The 24,671-nt window shown below is 41.3% G+C and overlaps 1 protein-coding gene across 2 annotated transcripts in view; it reads left to right on the top strand.

Moving 5' to 3' along the window:
- Positions 1–459: 459 nt before the first annotated feature.
- Positions 460–24,671, top strand: part of LOC126198637 (box C/D snoRNA protein 1) — a 78,321-nt gene continuing 54,109 nt past the window's right edge. The window contains exons 1-2 of one of the 2 annotated variants that reach the window (XM_049935098.1): positions 460–597; positions 699–880. In XM_049935098.1, coding sequence (XP_049791055.1) covers positions 503–597; positions 699–880 — 277 coding nt within the window. In that variant the 5' untranslated portion in view covers positions 460–502. The remainder of the gene's footprint in view (positions 598–698; positions 881–24,671) is intronic. The other variant, XM_049935100.1, reaches the window with a different exon arrangement.

Here is a 24,671-nt window from a genome sequence, read left to right as displayed (position 1 = left end):
ATAGGCATTTTGGAGGTCAAGGGAAACAAAAATGGCGGAGCGACGGGAGTTGAGCTGGAGGGACAGAAGGTGAACAAGGTTGAGGAGTTGGTCGTCAGCAGAGATCATCCACAAACATGGATGGTTTCTATATATTTCAATGAATTCACTTACAAACTCTCGAGAACACTGTCGAGTATCAGTCATTTTAATGCCCTATGTGCACAAATACAAACACTAGACTGAGAAAACAGCTGTTTCGCGCTAGATTTGCGGCGATCTCCTGTCCACACGCTCCAACTTGTCTGCTCAGATGTGGTTTGAACCCACAAATTTGAGAGGTTTCGCTCAAACCTCCAACTTCCAGGTTTGCACACACCTCAGGTTGGTGCAAATCTTCTGTCCACACGCAACGATCTTTCTGCGCAGATGTGATGTGCGCAGACATTTGCGCAGTCACATCGTTGCGTGTGGACGGGGGTTAAGCCAACGATATTTCATATCTGTTGCTGAGATCTTGTTTATGTTGATTGAACTCTATGGTCGAAGATTGAACTGCAGTCTGCACAGTGCACTGGCGTCTGGCTCAATGGCGGCAGAACATGATTCGTGTAGCAGGTAGGGAAAATCTGAAGGAAAAAAAAAAAAAAAAAATTATTGACATACAAATTACAGGAGCGAAACTATTCATTCATTCGTGTTATGTGTACGTTTCTCAGGCTTGGGAGGTGCGAAGTTTGTGATTCTCAGGATGCCAAATATACGTGCCCGGCGTGTGAAGTTAAGACTTGTTGTTTGAAATGTGTCAATATACATAAGAAGGAATTGAATTGTAATGGAGTAAGAAACAGAGTAGATTATAAACCACTTTCAAAGTTCAACAACATGGATCTTCAAAGCGGTAAGAGGGAGCAACCTTTACTGTATATTTTGTACGCATGTTACCAACGCACTGAATAAGGATATTTTCAAGAAAATTTGTCGGAATAGGCAAGGTTTACGGCGTCAATATGCTCGCCAGCATATACATACAATTTGATGCAAAGGAATTAAAAACTATATTTATATCATTTATCACTGTGCCATAAATGACAGAAATGTCACTGGGAAAATGATGCATACTTTTCATGTGATTTAATTTAATACTGATCAATAGGATTAACTATGGTAGTGGACATCCCTTAAATTTTGTCAGTTGTGAGAGTAGAGTTAGGTCTACGTTAGGTTGGAAGATGATTTGGTGTTGAGTTAGTGAAGCCAGTGAATTTGGAAGTCAAGTAACAGACTGGCCTTTAGTGGAATCTGATGTTTCTGTTCACACTATATTTAACATACTTCTCATTTCAAAAACTGAAGACAACTTGAGAATACATGTATTGAATCATAGACAAGTATTTTGATGCACGTTAGAAATATACATTGTGAATAAACAATAGAGAATACAAGGGCCAGTGTGTGCATCCCCTATCTGATTTGTACATGTGCATCCTGTATTCAACAGTGCAATAGAAGCTGTTGGTTGCCACACTATTTTTTAGTTCTTCTGCAAACCTGCATGCTTATGAAATTCACTTTGCGTAGAGACAAAGCACTGAATAAATTTTTAAGTTCATATGGCTCACTTCTTTATATGTGGCCATTATGTGCATTTACCTATGAATATCTTTCATACTTAAGTTACCCCAGAATGGAATGTCAATTAGCACACTTAACATGTGACATTTACTTAACCTTTGTTTAGTATTTTTATATTGCTTTTATGCTTCTGGTCCATACTCCCTTGTTTTTTTGTTTCATCCACTACCAATCAATCATCACTGAATCAATTTCCTCCAAGTGTTACTATTTTTGCCGCAGATTTGTCATTTAATCCTTAAATGAAAAGAAAGTGCTATTGTCTGCAAAAAGCACTGCATCTTTTGCTGATAACTGTGGTGGAAAATCATTAATCAGAAATGGGCAATATTCTAATATCCAGCCAGATAATTTTTCAAATAAATAGATGATTCACCTCCATCGAAGCTCCGCAAGCTACCTGCCAGTGCGTGGCGGGGCGTACGATACTGAGCCCTCCTTCCCTGTTCCACTTGCATATGATGTGGTGGAAGAATGATTGTCAGGGAAACTCTCATTGTTGTTGTTTCGTGAAACGTGTTAGAGGAAATATGTTGTCTGACTCTTCCCTGAAAGTACTCTCTCGATATTCCAACTGTAAACTTCTCTGTGATGCACATTGTCTATCTTGTATTGTCTGGCTCTGGAATTCGTTGAGCATATCTGTAAATCTGTTGCACTGACTAAACAGTTCTTTGATAAAACGTGTCACTCGTTGTGGGCCTTCTCTCTCTCTCTCTCTCTCTCTCTCTCTCTCTCTCTCTCTCCTATCAGTCCTTTCTGGTACCAATCCCAGATTGATGAACAGTATTCAAGAATTGGTGAGACAAGTCTCTTGTAAGCCACTTCTTAAATTGTCAATATTGCATTTCCTTAAGATTCTCTGTATAAATCTGTCTGGCATCTGTGTTTCTTACTATTTGTTTTATGTTGTCGTGTCAGTTAAGATTGCTCCTCTAGATATTTTATAGTTTTTACTCTTTCCACCAATTATTCATCAATAGTGTAGTTATAGAGTACTGTATTTCTTTTCCTATGTTTGTGCAATATGTTATGCCTACATTTATTTACACCCATGGTCAACTTCTATTACATGGTTCATTCGTCAGTCGTCTGTAGGTCCTTCTGCAAATTATCTTCTGGCATTGCTACCTTCTTATAGGAAGCCAAGTCGCACAATATGCGAACAATTTTAAAGAGCTTCTGTTGCATTCTACTGGAACATTTGCATATTTTGTAAACAGTAACGGTCCTGTCACACTTCCTTTCAATGAATACAAATAATTATTTATTTTTTGTAGCTTAAATAAAAAATAACTTTGAATACCACTGTATTTGGCTCAGTGCATGTGTGTTTGTCAAATTATTTTGCAGTAGGTCTATGTGACATAGCTTGACATGTTTTAAAAACACTGAATGTCAGTGAGAGACGTTTTGATTGATTGCCAATTTGGCAAGACGTTGAATGTGGTTTGTGTTGATGTTTCACCATGTACATTGAATCAGAATGCTGTTCTCACTGTATTGTGAGTTTATTTAACTGTGGAAACTATGACCAATAAGAGTACCTCATAAAAACAAGAGAGATCTGGCAATTACAAAAATGGTAGAAGTGTTGCAGGAAATTATTAATAAGAAGATCAATATAATTTGCTCAACATACAAATGGGATTGCAATAAAATAAATAAGTAAATAATCATAGCTCTGTGATTCTAATGAACTTTCATGAGATTTTCGTGAGCATATTTATCTCTCAATTTCAAACATTTCCTGGACCAGCGTCTTGGTTTCTGTTTCTTCTTTGTACACAGTGCTAATGTCAATGAAGGAAATACTTTGTCTGCAGAAACCGAGCTATATGTTGAACACAGACTTTCTAGGCTTTCTTGCTTCACAGTATAACAAATGTAATATAAAAATGCTTTGTATGCTATGTAAGTAACAAAGGATAAAAATGCAAGGAACAGACACTCTTAAATCTGCAGTACTGTCCTTCATTGTACCAAGATAGGTAACACCATCGAATATTTGTGTGTTGTGTATGTAATAACGCAATACATTTGTATTTGGTGTGCTACAAAAAGAGTCAACAAAGTAAAAATGCAAGTGATTGCTAATGACTAACATTAACAGACTTTAAATATAAAATATCCTGAAACATTTGTGGAATGCTGGTGGATATCCAGAGTCATCCAAAAATGCATTAAGACAAACTCTACGTAAGCTTTCCATTAGAAGATGAAATAGTTTTTCGAGCGATTGGGATTGAGCAATTTTAGAAGAGAGACTGGGTTCAAGTACTGAAGAGTTCATAATATTGGAGCAAAAACTGGCAACTTTTTTACTGAGGAAGTGACAAGAATATTGGAAGACTTTTTTCACCTGCAACTGTTGGAGCAGTTTCTTACTTATGATTTAAAGACAAATACTTAACCTGTATAGCTCTCTATGGCCAAGGGAAGCATACAACAAATTATCTACATATAACACCCAAGAAATATCAAAGAAATTGGGTCACAAGTTTCAGATGGTGTTATGGTGTAAAAACAGAATTTCGAATGTGATTTGGGAGGTGAAGTTAATGTGGAGTTCCAACAAAAAGTTATTTGTCAAAAACTTGAACAGAATTGATTATTTCTCAATTTTTGAAGATCATTATTTTCAAGGTTTGTTATCTTGAAGTGAAGAGTATTTCAGGGGATTTGGCACACTGTGATCCTCATGCATGTGTATGACATATTTTCTTTGTTGTGCCACAATGACAACTCTTCAGAAATCAGTTAAATTTTAGGATGAGAGATTTTTGAAAGAAAGCGTTGTTCTGGAAACTAATTTGAAAGCAACAAAAAGTAGCCCTAGATTTGTTTAATAAATTACAAAGAATTAGGGATTTCAAGTTTATCTGTTATTTGTGATGCTCGTTATTCACCTATTTTGAATAAATATTTTTGTTTGTCTGATTGAATAATGTTTCGAATAAATATTTGTACTTGTTATTCACTTACAAGTAGTTTTATTTGTATTTGTCATTCAAATAAATTTTGCCAACTTTGTTTATAACTACTAAGAGCAGTTCTGTGATGTCAGTAAAAGTTATATTGACTCAATTGAAAAAGACTTTGAGCTTTCCATTACCAAGCTGCCAGAGCTTAATTTCATAGTTACTAACATATACAGATCACCAAGTGGAAACCTGTCAGTCTTCATGAATAAACTAGAGGTTCTGTTGAACAAGATCAGTACACTAAATATGAAGATAGTGCTTTGTGGGGATTTCAGTATTGATTTTTCAAAAGACAGCAGCAGCAGCAGAGATGCTTCGATAAATATGACCAACACATTCAATATGATCCCCACAATACACTGTCCAACAAGATTAACATAATGCACAAATTCCGTTATTGACCAAATATTCATCTCAGAAACAACTTACAGATTCACAAGCAGAGTACTGAGCATGGGTTATAGTGATCATGAGGCACAGCTGCTGTGTATAGAAATGCCAACAAGTAGTATCACTTCCGGAAAAGTAGTTAAAAAAAGAACCTTTTCTGCAGTACTCTTGTAAGAAATATAGATTAACCCAAGAATTCGCAGATTATTCAAAAGCCTACAAAAGAATCTATGGTAGAGTAGTCAAAGAGGCGAAAATTATGTGGAATGACAATTTGATAAGAAACTCATCTAACAAAATGAGATCCACGTGGAGAGTTATAAAGAAAGAAACTTGTAGTTCAGTGCCAAAGAAAAAGAATGTATCACTAACACTAGAAGGCTCAAAAGTCACAGACCCAAATTCAGTTGTGGAAAAATTCAATGAATACTTCACCTCACTAGCTGAAGACCTCATTCAAGTACACTGTAAAGGACCAGTCCCAAGTTTCTCCAGCAAGTCAGTGACCTTCAATGCTTCTATGTATGTGTATGAAACAAACCCCAATGAAATTATAAGTAAAATTAAATCATTAAGCAATAAAATGTCAAGTGGTCTTGATGAAGTACCTGATTTCATATTAAAAGCATGTGCTCACCACATAGCAAACCCCTTGGCAAAAATTTTCAACCTCTCTTTAAAAACTGGTGTATTCCCAGATATTTTTACAATAGCAAAAGTTTCACCACTGCCAAGAAAAGGTTCTTCTGAAAAAATATCAAACTACCGACCCGTGTCACAGTTAAGTTCCTTCTCAAAAATTCTAGAAAAACTCTTCTATGACAGGCTTTTAAGTTTCATAAATAAATATGCACCTCTTACAGTACAACAACATGGTTTTAGAAAGTCTAAATCTACACAGACAGCAATTTTCGAATTCTTAGACTGCATTTTAAAATCCCTTGATCAACATAAATTAGCTGCAGGTATTTTTCTAGATCTATCAAAAGCCTTCGATGTCCTGGACCATAACATTCTGCTCGAAAAATTAGAAAGACGAGGAGTAAGAGGTGTAGCACATAGCTGGTTGTGTTCATACCTAAAAAACCGCAGGCAGAAAGTATCACTTCAGTATGAATTCAACAAAATGAATAAAACAACAAACAACTCCTTTCTTTCTAGGGAATTACCAATAAAATATGGTGTACCACAGGGCTCAATCCTAGGTCCACTACTCTTCTTGATTTATGTGGACGACTTAGTTGAATATATGAGTCCCACAAAAACTATCCTGTTTGCTGATGACACCAGCATATTGCTCACTGGATCCAGTCCAGAAACTTTGTGGTCCACAGCAGAAAGTTCTATGAAAACACTCTCTGAGTGGTTCACAAAAAACAAACTCGTTATAAATACTGAAAAAACTGTGTGTGTCGATTTTCATTTAACTCCTCCAACTAATCAGATGTCTATTCAAGCCCAATTAAAAAATGATCCCCTAGAAACTTTAAGTGTCACAAAATTTTTGGGTCTATGGGTTCAGCAAGACTTAAAGTGGGACACACATATAAATAACTTGTCTAGAAAACTAGCATCTGTGTGCTATGGCCTAAGAATTTTAAAGCCTACAACAAGCAAAACAACAGTACTGCAGGCATACTATGCACAGTTCCACTCACTAGTCCAATATGGGATCATTTTTCTGGGGATACTCAACTCACAGTGTAAAGGTTTTTAGAATGCAAAAAAGAGCTCTAAGAATAATTTGTGACCTTAAAAAGATGGAGTCCTGTAAATTCCATTTTACTGAGCTTGGTGTTCTAAATGTTCCAAGTTTATTCATTTATGAAACTATCTTGTTCACTAGGGACTACCTCCTGAAAACAGGCAAAGTGCTACAGAACAAAAGTGTACACAACTATAGTACCAGAAGGGAATCAAATATACATCAAAAAATCACAGAACAACCACCTATCAGAGGAGCATAATTAACATTGGTGTAATACTACACAATAAGATACCAGAGGAAATAAAAAATACTACTCATCCAATATTTAAAGCTAAACTAAAGGCATTTCTAATAAAGCACTGTTTCTATTCTGTCAGAGAATTTCTGAATAAGTAACAAAATTAATTGTAGTAGGTACCTAATTTTAATTGCTAATACTATGTATTATTGTAACTTATCTTTGACCTGTCCAATATCAATTGTACAATTTGTGCTATATGATAAAACTGGACCAATAAAAAATCAAATCAAATGGCCTGATATCTAACATAGGTAGTCATGCAATTAATTTTTCTTTATGCTGGAACAAAAGTTCTGTGATCAATACAGACTTCTAGCATCCAATACCTGTGCATCGGGTAAGAATTTAACCAGTCATAGGCCGTTTGCTATTCATTCATCATGCTGTGTAGTTCCAATCAAGAAAAAGAATATCTAGGGGTGTGGAACGAATCAAGGTGCACATTAGACAAGAAAATCATAGAAACAATCTGCATACCTTATTGCCAATAACTGTGTAATGCTGTTCACACGTATATCATCTTGATTTAATCAGGTAAATTGCAAAGAAAGATACTGCTTTTAAAAAAATCTGCTGCCTCTTCAGGTATACTATAAGTCTGCTCTTATCGGCTTTTAAAAGCTTAATATTTATGTGATTGCAAAGGTATTTTTCTAATAAATTACATCTGTCAAGACAGACCTATTTACAACTACTCATATAGCTTTACAACAAACTTTCTACTTTCTATGTAACTTACAGAACCCAGATATTCAGATAATTTGTAGAAACAGTGGTTGACGAAGTATGTTTTTAATTTTGTTAGTTTATGTTGGGTTACTTCCCATCAAATTACTCAACTCTGTTCTAAACCCTAGGGAAGGATGTGAAGTCTACATGCAAATTATTTTTGTGACTGTAAATCGCAGTTAATCTGTCAGTGATATTTGTCAACAACAAAAACTTATTGAACAAATGTAGTGGGAAGTGAGTGTAAGACTTTTATGATTCTTAAAAAGGTTCCTGCTAGAGAGCGGCTTATCTATGTTCGACAACATCAGCTTGATGCTGATGATGCTGCTGAATACACACTTTATTTACTTTGCTGTATAATATAGTTCCAGACAGTAGAGAGTGGAAACATGCAAATTAAGCTAAGGCTCTTGTCTTTAGATCAACATAGTGAGAGAAGTTTTTAAGGGCTTAACTTGAACTGAGTTTTGTAATTAGTTTTACTATATGTTGATTCCATTTTTAACTTTTTATGCTCCTAGTCCCCGAGGGATTTTACATACTGCACTTCATTCAGTGTATGACCATTATTGTCGGTTTCTCGTGATAAAAGGTCATCATTGCTTGTTTGAAATTGCATAATGTGAGAGTGACATCAAGACTTAAACTGCCAGCTGTGAACAACTTGTAGGTATATTCAGCTGTCGTCTGACTGTTGATTTTGGGCTCTTGATTAGCATGCTTGTGTTGAGCAAGTATTGCAATTTTTGAATTGTCCTTAAAAGTCGTTACATCATTTATGTAGTTTACAAACAAAAGTGCGCCCAATCCTGATTCTTGAGGCACTCTACATGTTATATTCCCCCATTCTGATGTTAGCTTCACACCTGAGACACTGCCCATCAGTGAGCCCTCTGTTTCCTGTTATGAATGTAAGATTTGATCCATATAGAAATGATGTCATTAATGTTTTAACACAGGTTTTTTAAATAGAATTTAGTGATGCTCACAACAATGGAATTGACAAAGTTACACAATGTTGTTGTTGTTGTGGTCTTCAGTCCTGAGACTGATTTGATGCAGCTCTCCATGCTACTCTATCCTGTGCAAGCTTCTTCATCTCCCAGTACCTACTGCAACCTACATCCTTCTGAATCTGGTTAGTGTATTCATCTCTTGGTCTCCCCCTACGATTTTTACCCTCCACGCTGCCCTCCAATACTAAATTGGTGATCCCTTGATGCCTCAGAACATGTCCTACCAACTGATCCCTTCTTCTGGTCAAGTTGTGCCACAAACTCCTCTTCTCCCCAATCCTATTCAGTACCTCCTCATTAGTTATGTGATCTGCTCATCTAATCTTCAGCATTCTTCTGTAGCACCACATTTCGAAAGCTTCTATTGGTGTTACACAATATGCTAACAATATATATATATATATATATATATATATATATATATATATATATATATATATATATATATATATATATATATATCCCTCTCCCCCTCTCTGCTATTTTAAGCTCTGGTAGTGCATTCTGTGTGGAGCATCTGTTACAAAGGACAGAATGAAATACAACTAACAAGTTCTGCTTGGTTAAATGGTTCATTATTCTACCAAAGGCTTTCCAAATCACTTTGGAAAAGGTAGAAAGGAATAATATAGGTCTTTAATTAGAGGTGCTTTGTTTAACTTCCGTTTTGCAGAAGGATGGTGCTACAACATGTTTAAGTCTGTCAGAAAAAGTGCATCAAATTGTTGATTGATTACAAAGATGCAGTGCGTCTTACATCAAAACAGTAACAATGAACTAGGAAACAAAGAATAGATAATAGTAACTTTAAAGAAACATAGTTACTTGTTTATAAGAGATATTGGAAGTGGTGGCCTTGGGCACCCAGGCATTGCTGACTTTGTGTGATGATGATACCAGGAATACACTGTAATTCTTAAGGCATGATGTTAGTTTATCTAGTAACGTAAGGATTGTCAATGCGCACTTTGCTTTTTAGTGTGTCCCATAAATAAAAATCACACAATGCTAAGTTCAGGGATGTTAGGGGTCAGAGGTCTCTACTGTAGTCTGTCTTCAGAGAACACGGTGATGTGGGCTATACCTTGGTTGGATGTCTGAGCAGTTGCTCCTTCTTTTTGGAATATTGTGTACAGCTTCTTTCCATCTGTTAATTGTGCACAGAAAGTCTCAAGAGATCTCTCGATATTTGACACTCTTTAAGTTATAATTAAAAAATAAGGGGCCTATAATGCGCATATCAGAAAATACACACCAAACACTTATCTTCTCTGAGTGGAGAAGAGTCTTAATACCAAATACGTGGGTTGTCCAATGACCAGTATCTGCAATTCTGGGAGTTTACAAAACCTAATTAACGAAACCAGGCCTCGTATGAGCGAGGGGTCCAAGTAACCATTAACAGTCCATGTTACCAGCCAGTTGCGAGAATAACCTCTTTCTTTCTTTTCATGATCCTCAAATTTCAACTTGTGCATCACACTTACTTGATAGGCTTTTAATTGCAAATTTTTTAGTACATGGTTTACAAGGTACACAAACCTGCTGCGATAATATCCTTACTTATTTGGGTGACTTCTTGTAATGTCCATGTGAATTCTTTCTAGTTTAAAGTACTGACGGTTGGTTGCCGTTTCCTTTGCATATTCGTAACGGATTCTACAGCCTTCCATTTCTTGTACAGATCTGGGGAGTTTCTGTCCAGGGTACTCCACCTGAAACATTTCTTTACATTCCTTGATGGAACCTGCCTTTATGCAACACTCCACAATATCAGTTCGCTCTTCTAATGCAAACTGCCCCATTTCTGTAACAACTCAACAATACGAGCTTCTCATAACAACTGATGCACGAACACACAACTACTCACTTTCCAATAAAATGTAGTGTAGCCAACTTTTGAGACAATGTTGCCACTTCAGAAGCAATTCGACTAGAGATGATTAACTGGTATGTGAGGCATTCCATTTTATACGGGGCACCGTCTAGCTGAAATAATCAAATCAACACAAGATTTTAATAGTCTGCCAGAAACATAGTCATAGCCAGCAGAATTACTACTTTTTAGTGTGCTAATGAATTCTGTAGTCTGATTAGGGGTTGTATTTTTGAAACCAATGTCTGTTGATGGTGCATGCAGTATCTGCACAAGTAAACCTTTTGCATGTCTACAGGGTGATCAAAGCAAAACTTTCGCTACTTGAGGGCCCACAACAAAAAATGAGTGATCATAGGATTATGAAACTTCATGGAAACATTTATAAGGCCTCGTAGAAGAGAAGTAATAAATAAATTATTGAAAGAAACATATTTTAATTTCCACATGAGTAACATTTGTTAATTGTGCACCATGTTTATGATGTAGTGTACAAACATCACCGTCTGCATTCATGAGTGATGTGAAGTTCGTACAGTTACCGTTTCATAATTGTTTGCAGCATGTTCTGAACGGTGTATCATGGAATGTTCAGCTGTCATGACACAGCTCATGCACTGCTTGAGTATTGCACATTGCATCCAGCATTCTCAGCCATGGCAACAGTAACTTCTTCAACAATTTGTGGCACAGTTGGCAATCGGCCTCTCCCAAGATCAATTCCCAAATCAGCAGTTAATTTGAGCTTCAGTGTCATGTTCTTCAACGACAATGTGGAAAGAGGACCACTCAGTTTCCCTTTACTGTGTCACTACTCGTGAATAGTAGCTGCACTATTGCTGCTGTTTTGATAAAACAGCTTTAACAGTAAGTCCCTGCTCACGTTGCCCAGACTCGTATCGAATGTCTGTAGTTGTAATATGTACTGACACTGATGTTTCTGTTGCAAATGTACATTGTCATATCATTATTGGTGCCTAACAGTAAGTTAGAACCCTAACACTACTAACAACACAAATCCTACAGCGCACAGACTGAATGTCATTTCTATAAAGTTGAGTGCCCATACAGTAAATAGTTTTTGATCTACACTGGCTCACGTAGCGAAAGTTTAATTATAACCACACTGTATTTGGTCATTTTATTCCTGGCTGCAGTGTTTACTGCCACTGGGAAAACAATCGTGTAACTAGATGACCTATTAACAGTATAACTTACTGAGTAACAGATCATGACAGCTGACATCAGCATTTGAATGGTGTAGAAACAGTCCACCATTTTGTTGATCATTACCCATAGTTTCAGAAAGTCATATTGCAGCTGCAGTGGACCTTTTTTCCTCTAAAGTCATTATGCGCGTTGGACAGTATATTTATTCAGGAAACCTGATAGTCTTTCAGTTTTTCTGAGAGTTCAGATAATACAGACACTGGTCTGTAATTTGTTGTATCATACTTGTCATCCTTCTTTTGGAAGGAAAAAAAAGAGCTTTTCATGCAGATTATTTGAGATCTGCAGGGAATATTTGTATGTAAAATGGTATATTAATAATATGTGCAAGGAGTGAAACTGTTTGCTGCACTAAATCTATTTTTGATTGCTTTGTCTAGTGTACCATCAATTCGTATGCCATTTTGTTTTTTAATTTGCAGATAACGTCTTTTACTTTTGTTTGTGTTATAGGATGCAGAAGTACAAATATTCCTTTCCTTTCTGTAAACTTTTGTGTTAGTGTTTGAAATCCTGTAGATTTATAATAAAGTTTTGGCTACATTCATATAGTGTTCATTAAATATTGTAGAAATCTACACTGTATCCTTAGTACTTCTCCCTTCAATCTGTAGGGTATTTTATTGTTTTTTACTTTGCCCTCGCATATCTTTATTACTTTCCAAATTCATCAATACCTCTTTTAATATCCTAACGGCTTTGGATGACAATTTAAGTGCAAAGTAAATATACTAACTTGCGCTTCTTTTACGAGATGACTTATTTGACGTGCTCAACCGACTTTCCTTGCTAGTTACCCTGCTGCTGCAAACTCTCTTTCACTTTCTTGTCCAAAGTATGGTGCTAGGTACAGGAATTTCTTAACACACTCTCTACTTATACAAATAAGTAGACATACCAATTACATTTGCTTCAAGTAACGAAGTAATTTGAACTTCAGACATATTACAAATCTCAATCTTCATATAAATATATGTGTCCATCGACCTGCCAGCGCTTTTGTTTGGTAAGTCTCATCATCTTTCTTTTTAGATATAAATATATACTGATTCGTAAGCCTCTTGTGTCTCCAAACATTAGAAACAAACTAATTTACATATAAACACCATGTCCGTTCTCAACATAAACCATAATACACATCTTCCCATCAACAAGGCTAAGACAAAAGTTTTTCTCAAGAGTACCTTCTCAACTGTTCTCGTTATAATAACAGTGGTCACTGACATAATTAGCACAGAATAACGTAGAAGTTCCATGGTTCTTCCATACACTTTCACTAAAACTTCCATGGATCGTCCGACAAGTACTTGTCGTCGCCGTTCGACCGCCGCATCTACAGTCTTCTCGTGACTGAATTTCAAACCTGCACACACAAACATGTGACCCGCAGTAGTTAGGATTCTATCATCCCACACTCACTTCTAAAATACTGTATGTTGGAGATGGTAGAAGGCTGAGTGATTCTAGATTTTACTAAGAAATTCTCGAAACAATACAATATGCGTATCATTGTTTAACCTTTTGCTGCTCTACTTTTTTTTGTGTTTAGCATATGATTTTAGTTGAACACTTTCCCTTGCTAATGTATAGGACGATTTTCTTATTGTGCATTGTTTAAATACCCTAAGTGGTAAGACATTGTCATAGAAATTGTAATTACAGAGGAATAGTTGAAACTTGAAGGGTGTTCAAAAGAAAAGGTATGAAATATAAGTGGGTTGTTTGTGTTGTTGCCCTGGATGATGATTAGTTGAAATATTTGTCAGGATTTGTAAGTGGTTGGTCCTTGAGGTATGGCAATACGCAAGCACGAGAAGTAAATTTGAACAGTTTTATTAACAAAGGCTGATGATAAAATACGCACGCTATGCGCACCCATCATCACTGTGTCTGACATCCTAATTATGGTTGTGTCGAAAGGCTCCATGGTGAGCTAAGAAAAGAGACATCTTCGCACCCGAGGCCACAGTAGTTACTACTGCGTGCTGGGGACGGCGGCCAGTCGCTTACTGCTGCACCACACTGCGGCCGGTCACACATGTATTGACCAAGCAAACTGTCAGCATTCCAGACAGGCCGGCTGGCGAGCACGTGCTACGTACCATACGGCTGCTTGCAACCTGTAGCCTCTTGCAGAAACAACACTTCGGGTATCATTGAAGTTTTTATTTGAAAGTTATCACCAAAGGCCTGAGCACAACTATCCCACTATTTCATGAGCCAAAGGATTCACTGTTCTCAGAATTCCTGTGGAAGCCAGTTCTCCGCTGTGTTCTTCAGTTTATTGTCGGAGTTGAGGGGTGTGTGTGTGTGTGTGTGTGTGTGTGTGTGTGTGTGTGTGTGTGTGTTTTTTTTAAGCAGACCAAACACTTGGAAGTCACAGGGCGACATGTCCAGGCTGTAGGGTGGATACTCAACCGGCTCCTACTTGATCTTGGCCATTATACTTCATGTGACCTTGGAGACATGTGGATATGCATTGTCGTGGAGCAGTCACTCCCTCCATGAGCAGCCAACTCCATTTGCTCCTGATGGACTTGCATATCTCACTGTACACTTCACTGTTAATGATTTTCTGTGCTCGAGAAACCTAATGAGTATCGAATCTCTGACGTCGCAAAAGGACAGTGAGGATCACCTTGCCTGCTGAGGGCATATCTTTTTGAGGGAGGTGATATCTGCTTCCATTGCATGCTGTCCCACTTAGTCCCAGGTATGAAGTGATGGCACCATCTCTCATCACCACCGGTAACAATCAGCTACAGGAAAGTGATACCAGAACAAGTGTTGTAGTGCTAGACCCATATACAGTTCCTTTTGGGGCTCGTTAAGCTTCTTCAGAACAACTTTGTGCACACATTCCAGTAATCGAACCTGTCATGCATAATTGTCCACACTTTTCCAACAGTGGCCCCTACTGTCACTGCCAACATTTGTATTTACCTTGTCAATAAGTTCGACTGTGATTACCATGTGTGCCTCACCCCCCCCCCCCCCCCCCCCCTGTGGGTCCGGGTATTAGAATAGGCCCGAGGTATTCCTGCCTGTTGTAAGAGGTGACTGAAAGGAGTCTCACATGTTTCGGCCATTATGTGATGGTCCCCAGTAAGGTTTGACCTTCATTTTACAAAATTTTCTCCAAGAACAAGCCAACTGGGGAAGGGCACCTTACATGGTGCATCATGTCCATCGTACCTTGAAATCTTTAGCCCACTTTCTTGTTGTCGCACTGCAGTCCAGCTTATTCTCCATCTCTTGGGCGAGGACGCCTTCCTGGGTGTGTTTTCCGCCGTACACTATGCATTGTCGCTTTTTGCGCCGACTATGACCATGGACTTCTTTCCACCTCATATCCAGCATGGTAGCCAGTCCATTGTGGTGGGTTCGCCATGTACCTTGTTGGTTGTAGCCCCCTCCCTTTGCTGCAGCTGGGTGGCACCTATGGGGAGGGCCCCTGATCGGAGTGGTATCAGGGCAGATGGTGCACGATGAAGCATACCACATCATCACTTGCTGATGATCAAACACGAACAGTCTCTAAGCATTCCAGGTCTCGGTACAACGCAAGAAAGTATGACCCTACATCATTCCCCTCCCTGGCCACACCATGGGAGGAACGTCAGGCTAAGGATGGCAGCTAACCTTATTCACCCCAGTATCTCGTATTTACGAGAAATGATGGGGACTCCTTTGTTTCGATGAAGCCACAGTTTTTTGTAGAGCATTTAGAGAACAAGTTTGGGGAGGTGGAGGGCTTGTCCAAAATGCTATCTGGGTCAGTCTTGATAAAAACAGCATCCTCTGCCCAGTCACGGACTTTACTCATTTGTAACAAGTTAGTGGATGTTTCTGTTACCATCACACGCCATAAGAGCTTAAATAGGGTCCTGGGTATCATATTTCACAGGGACCTTCTTTTGCAGTCTGATGACGAGCTGCACGCCAATTTAGAGTGGTGAGGTGTTCATTTCGTGTGGCGCGTCCATCAGGTTCCAAGAGATAATCAGGTTGCCAACAATGCTTTCGTCATGGCCTTCGAGGGTGACACCCGAGAAGGTCAAGTTGACGGTCTACTGCTGTAATGTTAAGCCATATATCCCTCCCCCAATGCGGTGCTTTAAGTGCAGGAAGTTCGGCCATATGTCTCCCCGCTGTACTTCCAGCGTCACATGCCGAGATTGCGGACACCCATCACATCTCAATACTCCATGTGTCCCGCCTCCCATCTGTGTCACCTGCGGAGAGCACCATTCGCCTATCTCGCCAGATTGCAGTATTCTCCAGAAAGAAAGGAAAATCATGGAGTACAAGACCCCGTACAGACTGACCTACACTGAGGCTAAGAGAAAATTTGAACCCCTGCATCCTGTGCATATGACATTGTCTTAAGCTGCTGCTACAACAGTTGTGGCACCATCAGCTCCGCTAACCCAGGTCACCTCTCAGAGCCAGAAGACTACACCTGCCCCTTTGATGGTGGGGGCATTTCCCTCCCTGTTGCTTCTGCACCACCTACTTCCGGAGCAACACCCCCCTCCCTCTCCCAATCCATCGGGGACGTCCTTCCAGCCAAGGAGTAGCGAGAGAAACGAGAGAAATTCGAAAAGAGAACCTCTAAGACCAAGGAAATTGCGGTGGCACCCACACCACTGCTACCTACAAGCTGTGCGGCTGAGGATGGGGTGGAGATATTAGCGTCCGCTGAGGACCTAGATCTCGCCAGACACGCAGTCACAGTGGATATAGACTGCTCAGTCAATAAGTCGGTAGCAGCAGGTGACCCTGAGGGGTAAACTGCCTCATTGAATGTTCCATGCCTTCCCAGTCTCACGATGTCATCCTCCACTGGAATTGCGGCGGTTTTTCCACCATCTGGCTGAGCTACGGCAACTGTTAATCTTTACACCTACTTTCTGGATTGCCCTCCAGGAAACCTGGTTCCCGGCAATGCGGACCCCTGCCCTCCGTGGCTATAAGGGATACTACAGGAAACGTAGTGACTGTAATCGAGTGTCAGGTGGCGTTTGTGTTTATGTCCTAACTTCAGTCTGTAGTGAACCTGTGCCCCTTCAAACCCTCTTGAAGCTGTGGCTGTCGGAATAAGGACGACACAGGAAATAACAGTCTGCACTGTATATTTTCCTCCAGATGGTGTAGTATCCATGAATGTAGGGGTCCCTGTGGCTCGAGGTAGTTACTCAGCTATTGATTTATCAATTGCAGCCCAGGACTTCTCCCATCTATCCACTGGAGAGCACATGACTACCTGTGTGGTAGTGACCACTTCCCCATCTTCCTGTCACTGCCCTGGCATCAGGCCCATAGACGCCTGTCCAGATAGGCTTTAAACAAGGCAGACTTGGAAACTTACGTCTCTGCTGTCACCGTTGACTCTCCCCCACATGGTAACATTGATGTGATGGTTGAACAGGTGACTACAACAATTGTTACTGTGGCAGAAAACACGATCCCTTGCTCTTTAGGCAAATGGCGTTCTCTTGGTGGTCGCCGGAAGTCGCTGAGGCAATTATGGAGTGTCGGCGAGCTCTACAGTGGCATAAGCAGCACACTTGCCTGGAGCACCTCATAGCCTTTAAGCAGGTCCGTGCCTGCATTCGCCAGCTTATCAAAAGACGGAAGCAGGAGTGTTGGGTGCCATACGTCACCTTCCCAAGTCTGGGCAAAGATCAAGCGTCTTTTTGAATACCAGACACCAACAGGTGTCCCTGGCATTAACAGCAATGGCGTGTTATCTGCCGATGCAAACGCGATTGCTGAACACCTTGCTAAGCACTGTGCTTGAGCCTCTGCGTCGGAGAACTACCCCCCAGGCTTTCGCACCCTCAGATGGAAGATGGAATGGAAAGTCTTCTCGTTCACTACACGCCACAGTGAACCCTGTAACGACACATTTACAGAGTGGGAGCTCCTCAGTGCCATTGCACATTGCCCCGACACAGCTCCTGGGCCAGACCGGATCCACGGTCAGATGATTAAACATCTCTCATCTGACTAAAAGTGACATCTCCTCATCACCTTCAACCGAATCTGGTGCAATTGCGTCTTTCCATCACAATGACAGGAGAGCACCATCATTCCAGTGCTCAAGCCCAGTAAAAAGCCGCTTGATGTGGATAGCTATGAGCCCATCAGCCTCACCAATGTTCTTTGTAAGCAGCTGGAACACATGGTGTGTCAGCGTTTGGGTTGCGTCCTGGAGTCACGTAGCCTACTGACTACATGTCAGGGCGGCTTCCACCAGGGTCGCTCTACCACTGATAATGTTGTGTCCCTCAAGTCTGCCATCCGAACAGCCTATTCCAGATGCAAACACTTGGTTGCCATCTTTTTTTATTTATGAAAAGCATATTAAACGACCTGGCAACATCATATCCTTGCCACATTATATGAGTGGGGTCTCGGAGGCCCGCTCCCAATTTTTATCCACAACTTCCTGTCGCTTCATACTTTCCATATCCAAGTTGGTGCCTCCCATATTTCCCCATTTCCAGGAGAGTGGGGTACTGCAGGATTCCGTATTGAGTGTATCTATTTTTAGTGACCATTAATGGTCTAGCGGCAGCTGTAGGGCCGTCTGTCTCACCTTCTCTGTATGCAGACGGCTTCTGCATTTCATACTGCTCCACCAATACTGATGTTGCTGAGTGGCGCCTACAGGGAGCCATCCACAAGGTGCAGTCATGGGCTCTAGCCCACGGTTTCCAGTTTTCAGCCGCAAAGTCGTGTGTTTTGCACTTTCTGTCGGCGTCGTACAGCTAATCCGGAATCAGAATTTTACCTTAATGACGATCCACTCACCGTAGTGGAGACATATCGATTCTTAGGACTGGTTTTTGATGCCTGATTGACTTGGCTTCCTCTCCTCCATCAGCTTAAGTGGAAATGCTGGCAGCACCTCAATGCCCTCTGCTGCCTGAGCAACACCAACTGGTTTGCAGATCGCTTTACACTGCTGCAGCACTACGGAGCCCTTGTTCAATCCTGCTTTGACTATGAGTGTGTGGTTTATGGTTCTGCGGCACCCTCAGCGTTGCGTTTACTTGACCCAGAGCACCACTGTGGCATTCACCTAGCGACAGGAGCTTTTAGGACGAGTCCGATGACCAGCGTCCTGGTGGAGGCCGGAGTTCGTCCATTGCAGGTTAAGGGAGCGCAATTGCTCTCCAGTTATGTTACACATGTTTGTAGTTCTCCTGCGCATCCGAACTACCATCTCCTTTTCCCACCCACAGCTGTTCATCTCCCTCATCGGCAGCCCAGTTCAGGGTTTAAAATTGCAGTTCGTGTGCGATCCCTTCTCTCCGAATTGGAGTCCTTTGCCTTTACCACATATGCTTAAGGTTCATTCCCGAACACCTCCTTGGTGTACACCTAGGCCGCGGCTTCGCCTGGACCTTTCACATGGCCCTAAGGACTCAGTTAACCCTGCGACTCTCCACTGTCACTTCCTCTCGATTCTTGACATGTACCGGGGCCATGAAGTGGTTTACACCGATGGCTCGATGGCTGATGGTCACGTTGGCCTTGCCTGTGTTTGTGGAGGACATATAGAACAGCACTCCTTACCAGATGGCTGCAGTGTTTTCACTGCATAGCTGGTGGCCATATCTCGTGCTCTTGAGCACCTCCGCTCATACCCAGGTGAGTCATTTCTCCTGTGTACTGACTCCTTGAGCAGCCTGCAAGCTATTGACCTGTGTTACTCTTGTCATCCTTTGGCAGTGACCATCCACAAGTCCATCTATGCCCTGGAACAGTCCAGTCATCCAGTGGTATTTGTCTGGACCCTCGGGTCATGACAGAATCCCAGGCAATAAACTTGCCGACAGCTGGTCAAACAGCCTACCTATGTGGAAACCGCTTATGGAGATCGGCTTCTCTGAAACTGACCTGCATTCAGTATTACGCCGCAAGGTTTTGCGGCTTTGGGAGACAGAATGGCATAACCTCAGTACGCTCAAGAAGCTGCGTGCCATTGAGGAAACTATGAATGTGTGGAGGACTGCCGTGCACGCCTCTCGCATGGACGCTGTGGTTCTCTGTCGGCTCCGCATTGGTCATACGTGGCTGACAGATGGTTACCTCCTCCGTCGTGAGGACCCACCTTGGTTTCGCTGTGGCTTACGAATGACGGTTGTCCACCTCTTGCTGGACTGCCCACTTTTAGCCACTCTGTGGTAGACTTTTAACTTTCCCAGCACCCTATCTTCAGTGTTGGGTGACAATGCCTCAACAGCACCTTTTGTTTTACATTTTATTTGTGAGGGTGAGTTTTATCATTTGCTCTAAGTTTTACCAGATGTCCTTTGTCCCTTTGTGTCCTCCACCCTAGTGCTTTCAGGGTGGAGGTTTTAATGTGTTGCAGGGTGGCTAGTGTTTCCTTTTTATCCTCATGGTCAGCCAGCCATGGTAACCTGCTTTCTTGTTTTAACCTCTTCCACCTGTTTCTTGCGTCTTTGTTGTTTTCTTGTGCTCTTTTGTCCATTTAAGTGTTTGTTGCCCTTCAGTCATTGTGGTTTTTCCTTTCATTCTGTTTTGTGTTGCAAGTCTCATTGTCTTATTCTCACCCTTGTGGCATTGTTTCCTTTGTAACAAGGGACCGATGACTTCGTAGTTTGGCAGCACCTCGTCTCCTACCTTCCAAACTTCACAGAAGCTCTTCTGCTAACCTTGCAGATGGTAGAGCACTTGCCCGTGAGAGGCAAAGGTCCCGAGTTCGAGTCTCAGTCTGGCACACAGTTTTAATCTGCCAGGAAGTTTCACATCAGCGCGCAGTCCGCTGCAGAGTGAAAATCTCATTCTGATCACATGCTCATTTCATTTCATATCACTTTGCAACATTACGCCCAGATGTTTGAATGACTTGACTGTGGTAAAGCGGGTCACTACTAATGTTGTATCCAAACATTATGTGTTTGCTTTTCTTACTCATTCACGTTAACTTCCATTTTTCTACATTTAGAACCAGCTGAAATTCATCTCATCAAATAAAAATTTTATCTAAGGCATCTTGTGTCATCCAAAATTCACTCATTTTCAACAGCTTCTTATGGGGCACTCCTGATGATCCCTCGTCTCTTATTAATGTTCGCCCTGGAGGACAACATACTGGATTCTACTACTTAAGAAATCTTTGAGCCACTCTCACATATCTGGGAACATGTTCAGCATGCTCACACTTTTGGTAACGGTCTGCACTGGGGTACTGCCTCAAACGCTTTCCAGAAATGTAAAAATATGGAATCTGCCTGTTGCCCTTCATCCATTGTTTTCAGCATGGCATTTGAGAAAAGGGTAAGTTGAGTTTTACACAAGTGATGCTTTCTAAAACTGTGCTGATTTGTGGACATAAGCTTTTTGGTTTCTAGGAAATTCATTAAATTTGAATTCAGAAAATGTTCTATAATTCTGCAGCAAACTGACACTGAGGATATTGGTCTGTAATTTTGTTGACTATTCTTTTACCATTCTTACAAATAGGAGTCACCTACACTTTTTCCAGTCACTTGGGGCTTTGCACTGGGCGAGAGATTCATGACAAGTGCAAGTGAAGTTAGGGGCGCAATGCCGTAAAGTACTCTTTGTAAAACCAAATTGGGATTCCATTCAGACCTGACAACTTACTTATTTTCAACTCTTTCAGTTGTTTCCCTAAGCCAGGGATGCTTATTACTATGTCGTATATATGGGACTCCATGCAATGGTCAAACAGCAGTATTTTTGTATGATTCTCCTGCCTGAATGATTTCTTAAATGAAAAATTTAAAACCTCAGATTTTGTCTTGCTCTCTTCAACTGCCACACTGGCCTGGTCTACAAGTGACTGGATGGAAGCCTTAGACTCGCAAACAATTTTATGTAGGACTAGTATTTTCTCAGGTTCTCAGCCAGATCTTTTGCTAAGGTACGACGGTGATAGTTATTGTACGCTTCAAGCATAGATTTTTTTCACAGATGCATTAATCTCTACTAACTTTCACCTGTCGCCACTTGTGTGTTCTCTTTTGAACCGAGAGTGCTACAGCTTTTGTTTCCTCAGCGTTTTCCGAATTTTGTTGCTAAACCACAGTAGGCCTTTCCCATCCTTAATCCACATACTAGACATGTACTTTTCTAGAGCGTGATTTACAATCTGTTTAAACTCTGCTCATAATTCCTCTATGTCTGTCGTACTGGAAGTAAATGATTGCAATTTGTTGTCCGAGTAAGATGCTAACAACTGCTTTTCTGCTCTTTCTAGCAGTAAAACTCTCCTAGCCTTCTTGAATTATTTACTAACTTTTGCAACCATAGTCACTATGATATGATCACTATACTGACTAGCTACAAATTGCAAGCTCTGCTTGCACCCTGCCCGAGAGGCCAGCAGCCTTCACCACCTCCACCAGGTGCGTGTATGAACTGAGGATAGACTCAGAACCCATGCTCCAGGCTCTTTGTAGTTACAATGTCTGAGATATTTCTGTTGCATATGGGCTGCCAAACTAGCTGCTCAGGACAGTTTTTGGAAAACATGTTCAAAAGTACTTCGCAAGACTGTCTGTCTGCGCCCCTGCAATAAATCCATAGACGTTCCAGTCTGTACTCTATAGGTTAAAGACGTGTCCAACTAGGATTGCATGATCTGGATATTTACAAGCTCCTGACCGTAGATGTTGGTTGTTTCTGAATCTGTCACATTGGTATTGGGTGGCCAGTAAAAATGTCCAACATTTAACTTGGTTTCACTTAGACCTGTTACGTGGATACCAGATAACTTCATTGTCGCACTCAGTTTCAGTCTCAAGAGAGACAGTATTTTTGTCAACTGCAGGGAACACTCCCCCTCCTATGACATCTAGTCTGCCCTTCCGATAAACATTCCATGACATCGCTAAACATATCTGAGCTTTGTACTTCAGCTCTCGGCCCCAAGAATAATCTGAGTGTGAGAACTTTCCTGGATGGCGGTAAATTTGGGAACTATTCTTCGTGAATTTACTGATAAAATTGTGACAGTCGAAGTGCCTTTCTCTGAACGTGGTCTGATGTCCCTATCTGCAGATCAACTGGCGAGTGTTTGTCAGAGTACCTCAAACTACCACCTAGCTTAAAAAAAACCATACGCACTGCATAGTAGGTACACCTGAGTAGGTGCTTCTTTTGTGTAGTGTACTCCTCACCTATCAGTGGGAGTTCTGCAATTTCCCACCCAATAATGCAGGCTAGACTGTCACCGAGCTGCAGAAGCCTTTGGTGAGACGCTCCATATTGCTCCAAACCAAAGGACCCCAATTAGCCCTGGAAACAAAGCTACAAATTGCAAGCTCTGCTTGCACCCTGCCCGAGAGGCCAGCAACCTTCACCACCTCCACCAGGTGCGTGTATGAACTGAGGATAGACTCAGAACACATACGACAGGTGTTATTGGTGCCGACATTAGCCACAGCAGCACCCTGCTTGCTTGAAAACCACAGGCCAGGCTGCCTCCATATCTCAGATGAGGCCCCCTCCGGCAGACATACTTGAGTGTACATTAGCTTTCTCTCCAGCCATGAACAAGTCTTCCTAAGGTGCCCCATAACCTTCCTAACATTGGAGCTCCCGATAACTAGCAAACCCTGCCTATGTGTGCCTGCTTGGCCGATGCTGAAGGAACGGCGACCTGTTCACTCATGGCGGAGATAGATAAGGCCAGATGCCCAGCCTCCACACTGATCCCCACCTCAGTTGATGGGAACACATTACATCCCGCCACTGACCCTGTTGTGAGGGCTGATCCACAGTGTCACATGCACTAGGAGGTGCCTTGGCATTGAGCATGCGGGCAAAAAAGCAACGCTTAAGGTGTCCATGCAGTGTGCCAGACTTTCCGCCACCGCTACACCCCGAGGCAGCAGCCTGAAGTGGCTGATTGTAACCAAAATCACATTGAGCTTTTGCAGACTGCAACCAGCTCCTCCTGTGCACACATGGCGTGCACACATCCTACCCATCCTAGCGAGACTGACTGAAGATGTAAAGTATAAAAGCTGACATAAACCTAGATATGCAATTTGTTATCCTCCTGACGACAAAGGGATAGAGATACAATTAAAATCACTCAAAAGAGGAAAGGCCGCCGGACCTGATGGGATACCAGTTCGATTTTACACAGAGTACGCGAAGGAACTTGCCACCCCTTCTTGCAGCGGTGTACTGTAGGTCTCTAGAAGAGCGTAGCGTTCCAAAGGATTGGAAAAGGGCACAGGTCATTCCCATTTTCAAGAAGGGACGTCGAACAGATGTGCAGAACTATAGACCTATATCTTTAACGTCGATCGGTTGTAGAATTTTGGAATACGTGTTATGTTCGGATATAATGACTTTTCTGGAGACTAGAAATCTACTCTGTAGGAATCAGCATGGGTTTCGAAAAAGACGGTCGTGTGAAACCCAGCTCGCACTATTCGTCCACGAGACTCAGAGGGCCATAGACACGGGTTCACAGGTAGATGCCGTGTTTCTTGAATTCTGCAAGGCATTCGATACAGTTCCCAACAGTCGTTTAATGAACAGAGTAAGAGCATATGGACTATCAGACCAATTGTGTGATTGGATTGAAGAGTTCCTACATAACAGAACGCAGCATGTCGTGTGCCGCAGGGGAGTGTCATAGGACCATTGCTATTCACAATATACATAAATGACCTTGTGGGTGACATCGGAAGTTCACTGAGGCTTTTTGCAGATGATGCTGTGGTGTATCGAGAGGTTGTAACAATGGAAAATTGTACTGAAATGCAGGAGGATCTGCAGCGAATTGACGCATGGTGCAGGG

Source organism: Schistocerca nitens, chromosome 8 (genome assembly GCF_023898315.1).
Source record: "Schistocerca nitens isolate TAMUIC-IGC-003100 chromosome 8, iqSchNite1.1, whole genome shotgun sequence".
NCBI classification, from domain to species: domain Eukaryota; kingdom Metazoa; phylum Arthropoda; class Insecta; order Orthoptera; family Acrididae; genus Schistocerca; species Schistocerca nitens.
The sequence above is the reverse complement of the archived record's forward strand: the minus strand, read 5'-3'. Positions and strand labels throughout refer to the sequence as shown.